Genomic DNA, 8,474 nt, shown 5'->3' on the forward strand with positions numbered 1-8,474 from the left:
TCTTGGTCCCCTTTCTCTTGACTAGGACCCGCTATCTGCTCTACAAAGCCCCCTTCAAGTCTACCAATGTCGTCCTCACCATGTGTCTACTGAGGCTCCAGTTGCGGTTCCACCACTTCCACCACAATCTGACATTGATGATCCCACTGAGGCACCCATTTCTATTCGGAAAGGTACGCATTCTACTCATAATCCTCATCCTATATATACCTTTTTGAGTTATCATCGTATATCATTGCCTTAATTTTCCTTCCTTTCTCACCTTTCTTCTGTGTTTGTACCTAAATCCACTGGTAACGCTTTCTCAAATCTAGGTTGGCGCCAAGCCGTGTTAACAGAAATGGATGCCCTGCAATCTAGTGGCACGTGGGAGTTAGTCGCCTTCCTTCCTGGTAAAATTGTTGTTGGTTGTAGGTGGATTTAAACTATGAAGGTGAGCCCTGATGTCAAGATTGATCTCCTTAAGATACAATTGGTGGTAAAAGGCTACACTCAAGTTTTTGGTTTGGATTACACTGACACTTTTTCTCCTATAGCTAAAATTGCATCATTTCGATTTCTCATCCTAAGCAACCATAAATCATTGGGACTTACATCAGTTAGATATCAAGAATGCTTTTCTCCATGGCAATCTTCAAGATGAGGTTTATATGGAGCAACCACATGGGTTTGTTGCTTAGGGGGAGTTTGGTTTGGTATGTAAACTTCATCGCTCCTAATATGGTTTAAAGCAATCTCCACGAGCTTGGTTTGTGAGTTTGGTATGATTCGAAGTGAAGTTGATCATTCTGTTTTATTGTCATTCTAACAATGGGAAATGCATATATTTTGTAATATATGTAGATGACATTGTTATTACAGGTAGTGATCAAGAGAGTATATCTCAATGGAAAGAGTACCTCTTCAGTCGATTCCAAACCAATGATTCAGGCAAGTTAAAGTATTTTCTCGGAATTGAAGTATCCCAATCTGTCAATGGTATAGTCATCTCGCAAAGAAAGTATGCTTTGGATATTTTAGAAGGAACTGATATGTTGAATTGTAAACCTATGGATAATCCAATGGATCCGAATGTTAAACTTCTACCAGGACAGGGGGAGGCATTACCTGATCGGGAACGATACAAGAGATTAATTGGAAAATTGAACTACCTCACAATCACACGACCATATATCTCCTTTTGTAGTGAGTGTATTAAGTTAGTTTCTTGAGAACCCTTGTGATACTCACTGGGATGCTGTTGTTTAGGTTCTAAGGTATATCAAGAGAGCACCAGGGCAAGGTCTACTATATGAAGATAGAGGAAATGCTCAAGTTGTTGGGTATTTTGATGCAAGTTGGGCAAATTGTCCATTTGACAGACGCTCTATTTCAAGTTATTGTGTACTCATTTGTGCCGCTCTATTTCAAGTTATTGTCTACTCATTTGTGCCTTTTGGTGGTAATCTTATATCTTGGAAGAGTAAGAAGCAGGACGTGGTTGCTAGGTCTACTGCTGAATCTGAATACCAGGCTTGGCCCTTGCCACATGTGAACTCATGTGGTTGAATCACTTAATTCAAGAGTTGTAGTGTGACGATGTTGCTCAAATGACACTGATATGTGACAACCAAGCAACTCTACACATCGCCTTAAATCCAGTTTATCATGAGAGGACCAAACACATCAAGATTGATTGCCACTTCATCTAGGAGAGATTGATATCTTGACTAAGTCCTTCCTAGAGTTGGATATATTTGTAACAAGCTTGGAACATATTATGATTTATACTCTCTGGTTCAAAGGAAGTGTTGAAACCCTAGACCTTCTTTGTAAGAATGAGCCCATTAAGTTTATACTAGTATAAATAATAGGTGTTTGTATAATTCTATTTTGATAATACAATGCATCTCTTTTATTCTTTCACATCATTCACCACATAGGTCCTGACCAAGGATTTAATATAAAACTTCACACATGATGTTATTGGACTATAAAAGCATGGACAAAAGTAGACATAACGTAAGCATATGATTTAATATCAAAAACTTTTTTGTTGAATAAAAAGATCACAGGATAAATCAAGTATATTGCAATAAAGAGATAAAAATCATTGTTGGAAAAGTTTTACACAAGGAGCTCATATAGCTCCCCTTCAAGACAGTAACTAAGCTATCTGGTGCTGTTAAATTCCTGCTTAACTACACAAGCCTCTCCCTAACTACAGTCCAACGACATTCTGTTAAGACATAATTGCATCTGGTTTCCATGTTACAGGAAACACTAATAGGAAACACTAATAACGTTGTACCAGAAGTGATTTGACAGAGGAAATACAGTTGCTGTTGGAGTTTGGGGAATGAACAAATGAATGAGAGCTGCTCTTCTGAGAGTCACATTATGGGTTGGGTTGGCGATAACAAACATCTAGATTGTAAGAGACAGAGTTCTGCTACTTCTGGAACAGAGATTCTACTGCTTTTGGTGAAGTTAGAGTTGCCACACACTTGAACTGTAGAGTCAAGAAACAGTACAGTTGTGATACAAGGTTCCATTTTACTAAATAGATATAAACTATGTTTGAATTGGCAAAGAGTATGATGTGTTGTTACCTTGGGCTGCTTATACTTCTCGCGAATGGCATTAAGGGCACACCCCTTAGTGTTCAGCTGTAAGTCTTGCAAAGCGGAAACTGTAGTTTTCAGATCCGACGCCTTGTACCTGGTGTAATGCTCCAATGTTGGATTCTGAAAAACGACAATCATAGATCAAATGGTTGTACTCGTAAAAAAAAAAAAAAAAAAAAAACCACAAAGAGTCAAGGCGGGAAAGTATGCAAACCCATGGATGTTTAGATTGATCAAGCATCCATCTGGCGAGAAATACAGCAGATGCAGCAACAACAGATGGAAGTAACTTAAGGAAACTATATTCAACAAGAGTCAACTCTGCCAAATAATTCGCCATGAATTCCAATTCAACAGAAGGAACCTGAAATTTTGAGCAATCCATCTCTTAGCTTGCTTCTACTTGTACAACAACATCATTGACACAAGAAACGGATGCTAATTATTTATTACCTCATAAGAAGCTTGTGCTGCTTGAATGAATCTCCTATGAATCAGAATAAAAGATAACAAGGTAAGAACCAGTAAACCAACAAGTAAAGAGATGATTTAATGTGAGCAAATACTTAAGTACCTAAGGAATTTCTTGGTGGTTGGAACACTAAGTCGGAAGCCCAAAACGTTCAGAACTTGACTTTCCGTTTTTACAACCTGTCATGTAAATGAGCCTTTAGACACCCATTTATGGATTAGACCTTTCTAACCAAGAAATTAGCAAAGCAGACAAGAGTAGTAATTTTGATTTTCCTAAAGCAGTAGAACTATGAGTATTGAAACCAGAGGTCAAACAATCTAACAAGTTTGCGGTAAGCAAAATGAGTCTAAATAGTAATAAATTTTCATACAATATTCTTTGGAAGCATTAACAACCACCAATATGCTCTTTTGCTCACATAACTGTTTTCTGAAAATAAAAACATTCTTGAACTCATATGTGCATACTTCCCATATTTAAGTCAATCATTGAAAAAAAGATTTTATAGGAGTATACCTCTTCTTTCGAGTATGTATTGTCTGTAATAAAACAAAACTCTTCCACGTGTGGTGCACAAATTTCCTCATACTTGCTTCAAGAATAAATGACAAGGACATTTAAAAAAAAAAATGTAAGTACTACAGAAAAACTACTGTAAAGATAATGCGAGTGAGTGTGCAACACTGCAACAGATTGTGAAGGTCATTATATTGATGGCTGCAAGCAAGAGAAAGAACTTACGAGGCGATTAGCATGCATGTCACACCAAGCAGTTGCAGTTTTCGTTTCTNAAAAAAAAAAAAAAAAGAAAACCACAAAGAGTCAAGGCGGGAAAGTATGCAAACCCATGGATGTTTAGATTGATCAAGCATCCATCTGGCGAGAAATACAGCAGATGCAGCAACAACAGATGGAAGTAACTTAAGGAAACTATATTCAACAAGAGTCAACTCTGCCAAATAATTCGCCATGAATTCCAATTCAACAGAAGGAACCTGAAATTTTGAGCAATCCATCTCTTAGCTTGCTTCTACTTGTACAACAACATCATTGACACAAGAAACGGATGCTAATTATTTATTACCTCATAAGAAGCTTGTGCTGCTTGAATGAATCTCCTATGAATCAGAATAAAAGATAACAAGGTAAGAACCAGTAAACCAACAAGTAAAGAGATGATTTAATGTGAGCAAATACTTAAGTACCTAAGGAATTTCTTGGTGGTTGGAACACTAAGTCGGAAGCCCAAAACGTTCAGAACTTGACTTTCCGTTTTTACAACCTGTCATGTAAATGAGCCTTTAGACACCCATTTATGGATTAGACCTTTCTAACCAAGAAATTAGCAAAGCAGACAAGAGTAGTAATTTTGATTTTCCTAAAGCAGTAGAACTATGAGTATTGAAACCAGAGGTCAAACAATCTAACAAGTTTGCGGTAAGCAAAATGAGTCTAAATAGTAATAAATTTTCATACAATATTCTTTGGAAGCATTAACAACCACCAATATGCTCTTTTGCTCACATAACTGTTTTCTGAAAATAAAAACATTCTTGAACTCATATGTGCATACTTCCCATATTTAAGTCAATCATTGAAAAAAAGATTTTATAGGAGTATACCTCTTCTTTCGAGTATGTATTGTCTGTAATAAAACAAAACTCTTCCACGTGTGGTGCACAAATTTCCTCATACTTGCTTCAAGAATAAATGACAAGGACATTTAAAAAAAAAAATGTAAGTACTACAGAAAAACTACTGTAAAGATAATGCGAGTGAGTGTGCAACACTGCAACAGATTGTGAAGGTCATTATATTGATGGCTGCAAGCAAGAGAAAGAACTTACGAGGCGATTAGCATGCATGTCACACCAAGCAGTTGCAGTTTTCGTTTCTCAATGTAGTTTTCTGAGAGAAATCGATCAATAAGATTCACTGTCAGATAAAGAGTGTCTGGAGCCAGCCTATATTCTTCGCAAACCTGAAAGAATTTACAAACTGACGTCAACATACATCATAAAACATTGATACCACAAATGATTACATCAATACTGACATTGAGCATTTTCAAATCAAAAGACTATGACTTCACAAAGTAAACAACTAACAGTCTACTATAAATAATGAGAATATATTACTATTACTATATCTATAATTATTGAAGCAGAAAAAGGGGTTATGCAGCAAAAATGTCAGTCTGACAATGCAAAAGTTTACAGCTGAAATCATGAGGTGTAGGAATGAACTAATGGGGTAAAAGAGAGAGAGTCACAAATTCAAAAGTAAAAAAGAGGTTCAGGTGCTCCATGAAAATTTTAGAAGAGGGAAAGTAAAAACAGATTGTCTTATGATGGGTATTTCCGCAATGTCTAAAGATACAACTTACCTCCACAAGCCAATCAATCAGAATACCCCGCATACCCTCAGTAATGTCTCGCTGAAGCCTTTCAATGTAATCAGCAGACAGCCTCTGGTCAAGCTGAAGCAAGGAGGAAAAGAGAGAGAGAGAGAGAGACGAGATCAATAGAAATGCTAGAACTAAGTTAATATAGAAAGGATTCAATCCTTTTAACAGATAAAAGTACTCTTTTGGTTTTACAGATAAAGGGGAAAGAAAATGGCCACTGATCTTGTCTTGAAATATTACTCAGCAAATAATAGCAATGTGAGTAAATTGTATTGCAACATGAAGTATCCAAGAAATGGCAATATTTGAAGAAAAATTCTGGTAACAGTTTCAGTATGCTGCTAATGGTGTAACAGTTGTCAAATATGAATGTGATACAGACCTCCTTAGCATGCAGGTTTGTATATATATCAGGAGCATACAAAGTGCACATTTGTGGATCTCTGTGCTTTGAATCAATATCTGTAACACCCAGAGTCTCCAAGTCATCTCTCTTTGGGCAAAGTTTGCCTTCATCTGCAATAAACAACTGGAACAGAATTAGCAATTGCAGAAAAAGATATGGAATAAGAGAGATGCTCTCAACACCAGGCATTACATCTAATTAATTCATAAAATATATAGCTGAAATTCCATTCACAGATTCAAATAAGCAATTCAATAATCTGTTTAATGTTTTCAATAACAAAGGAGAATTCAAGCATAGTATGCAGCACTTACAAAAAGCAAAGAAATTTTTGTGTGTTTCATATTTTGCATGTTAATAAATGTCTTACCTCTTTGTGATGTATTGTGGTCAGGAACAGTCTTGAAGTTGCATTTTATCAATGGCAAAAGACCAAATACACCGCTTTGCTTTATGGTGGCACACTTACTTTGCTCTGCAAATATATTCTCTTTGGAGTTTGCATGTGAACCACACTCTGATTCTTCAATCTTCACTTTGTTGAGCTCTTCAGTTATGTGTTCCTTCCTATCTTCCAGATGATTTGGCTTTTTATGAACTACAACAGCAGGCATCACCTTTGCAATTTTCTTGTCAGCAAGTTTTTTATCCTATCACCATCACAACACACTTATTCACAATCACATACAACTCACTAGACAAAGAAAATCTTCAATTTGATGTTTATGATTACACTTCAAAAGAACTATTGAATTTTGAAGCTCACACTGAAACACAAGAGGTATAAAACTTCCATAACAACAATGGTTATGGTTATTACTGCAAAAAACAACAGTACCTGAATTACTTTAGTTCCAGTCATACAGTTCAAGTATGAACTTTCACAGACTACATTAGTGACATTCCTAAGAACAGCTCTTTTCTTAGGTTGTACACAAGAAGAGGCACCAGTGGTTGATTTGTTCTCATCAGATGCTGCTCTTTTGGAACTTGCTCGCCGAACCTGCTTCCCGTCCTGTGTAACAGAAGGATGTAAAGGAGGTAACCCCTGAGAAGAAGTTAAAGTTCTAGCTCGAGATCGCGTGATTCGCATAGAGTGTCCTTCCATATTTGAAGATACATTCTGCATATTTGCACGCCTCATTGAGAAATAACTTCACCAAACAAGTATGCTTCTTCTGTCAGATCTGCAATGGTGTTACAACAAACCTTATAAACATAAAAGTAATCAAAAAAAGATATAATATATTACAATAGATTGCACTTGTGTTTCTCTGTATTTGTTATTATATTAGACTGTATAAACTATAAAGATCCTATATTTTTATAAGAAACCTACTAAGAATAGGACTAAGGTTTCTTATAACAATAACTACATTAAAAAAGTCGAATCAATGGTGTCAAACCTTTGTAAATCAAAACACGTAGGAAAACAAAAACTTGTCTGTTTTTGGGTTTCTAATATGAAACCATAGCTTTGAATTAGAAGTAATACCCAAAGCCTACACCAGATTTAAAAGCATACTTACTCGTATCCTGAAAATCCATTAAAAATTCGAAGATGGTGAGAGACTGAGAGTGCAGCGCCGCCGCCGACAGATTTCGTTTAACCAAATATTTTTATTAAAAAAAAAACGTAAATAAAACATGCTCTTTTTAAAGGTTTTTCTTTTAAAATTCAGACGAGAATTGTGAACCTAAACCCTGTCCTTGCGAATAAAGAATATCCCAACCCATACACGGATACAAATTTAAAATTTAAAAGAAAAATGGAAATCCAAAAAAGACACGAATAATCCCCGCAACAAAAATCATTACAATACAATCCTAAACAAATTACAGACACCACAAAAAAAAAAATCTTAATCTTTCCTAAATTTAATAAAGAAAAACATTAAAAATAATATCAACTTAAACACCTACATATTTCAAAATAAAATCTCGTACAAGTGCGAATTTTTTAACAAATATATGAATCCGAAGCTGGAAACTCCAAACAAATAGGAAATTCCAGGAAAAAAAAAAAAAAAGCCAATCTCATAGATCCGAATGCAAAGCATCGTGGATTTCACGGGACAAGCTCAAATTCTTAGCGCAGTTATACCAAATACGATAATGCATGTATGGACTAAAGCTAACCTTTCGGACTCATGTGTATGTATACACATGATTTAGAACGGTATGTATATATATGAACAGAACTTACTCTGCGTTACAGGCTGGTGAGCTCCAAGAAATTTCAATGGCGGAGCTAGAGCATCGTTCGGATCAAGCATACAATGAGGTAGACGCAGACAGAGAGAGTGAGCAAGAGAGAATGTGACATCTGAAAGGAACACTGTAGATATATAGAGCTGCATAGCGGGGTGGGGTGGGGTGGGTGGGTGTGGGAGGGGGTGGGGATGAGGAGGAGGGGAGCGTGAGAGCGGGATTGATGTATGGTTCAAAAACTTGTGGAAAAATCCTTAAGCTATAATTTCACTCGGATCCTTATGTTTCTGATAATAGCATTTGTATCCGTGCAGTTTTCAAGTATTACAATTAGGCCCCTAAGTCCTTTTTTTTTTTTTTTTTTTTTTT

The 8,474-nt window shown here is 36.1% G+C and overlaps 2 protein-coding genes across 2 annotated transcripts; one reads left to right on the top strand and one right to left on the bottom strand.

Moving 5' to 3' along the window:
- Window positions 1–340: 340 nt before the first annotated feature.
- On the top strand, window positions 341–1,548 carry LOC116023352 (uncharacterized mitochondrial protein AtMg00810-like). The gene is made up of 3 exons (XM_031264347.1): window positions 341–392; window positions 862–1,100; window positions 1,249–1,548. The coding sequence occupies exons 1-3, from the start codon at window positions 341–343 to the stop codon at window positions 1,546–1,548; spliced, it is 591 nt and encodes a 196-aa protein (XP_031120207.1).
- Window positions 1,549–2,048: 500 nt separating this feature from the next.
- LOC116022804 (cyclin-A2-2-like) lies at window positions 2,049–7,049 on the bottom strand. Its single transcript, XM_031263685.1, has 11 exons — window positions 6,733–7,049; window positions 6,265–6,544; window positions 5,871–6,004; window positions 5,468–5,560; window positions 4,929–5,062; window positions 4,704–4,779; window positions 4,287–4,363; window positions 4,166–4,199; window positions 3,927–4,076; window positions 2,592–2,726; window positions 2,049–2,491 (listed from the first exon to the last, which is right to left on the bottom strand). The coding sequence occupies exons 1-11, from the start codon at window positions 7,036–7,038 to the stop codon at window positions 2,432–2,434; spliced, it is 1,479 nt and encodes a 492-aa protein (XP_031119545.1). The 5' UTR covers window positions 7,039–7,049; the 3' UTR covers window positions 2,049–2,431.
- Window positions 7,050–8,474: the final 1,425 nt, after the last annotated feature.

The sequence above is a fragment of the Ipomoea triloba genome, chromosome 6 (genome assembly GCF_003576645.1).
Source record: "Ipomoea triloba cultivar NCNSP0323 chromosome 6, ASM357664v1".
NCBI lineage: Eukaryota > Viridiplantae > Streptophyta > Magnoliopsida > Solanales > Convolvulaceae > Ipomoea > Ipomoea triloba.

Excerpts from the sequence above, each read along its gene's own strand:
- LOC116022804 (XM_031263685.1), bottom strand. The coding sequence starts at position 7,038 with ATGAGGCGTGCAAATATGCAGAATGTATCTTCAAATATGGAAGGACAC. Across the intron at positions 5,063-5,467 it reads TGATTGATTGGCTTGTGGAG|GTTTGCGAAGAATATAGGCT; the intron begins GTAAGTTGTATC and ends AAATTCTTTCAG. Across the intron at positions 4,200-4,286 it reads ACCACCAAGAAATTCCTTAG|GAGATTCATTCAAGCAGCAC; the intron begins GTACTTAAGTAT and ends TCTGATTCATAG.
- LOC116023352 (XM_031264347.1), top strand. The coding sequence starts at position 341 with ATGGATGCCCTGCAATCTAGTGGCACGTGGGAGTTAGTCGCCTTCCTT. Across the intron at positions 393-861 it reads GTTAGTCGCCTTCCTTCCTG|GTAGTGATCAAGAGAGTATA; the intron begins GTAAAATTGTTG and ends TTGTTATTACAG. Across the intron at positions 1,101-1,248 it reads TTCTACCAGGACAGGGGGAG|GTTCTAAGGTATATCAAGAG; the intron begins GCATTACCTGAT and ends GCTGTTGTTTAG.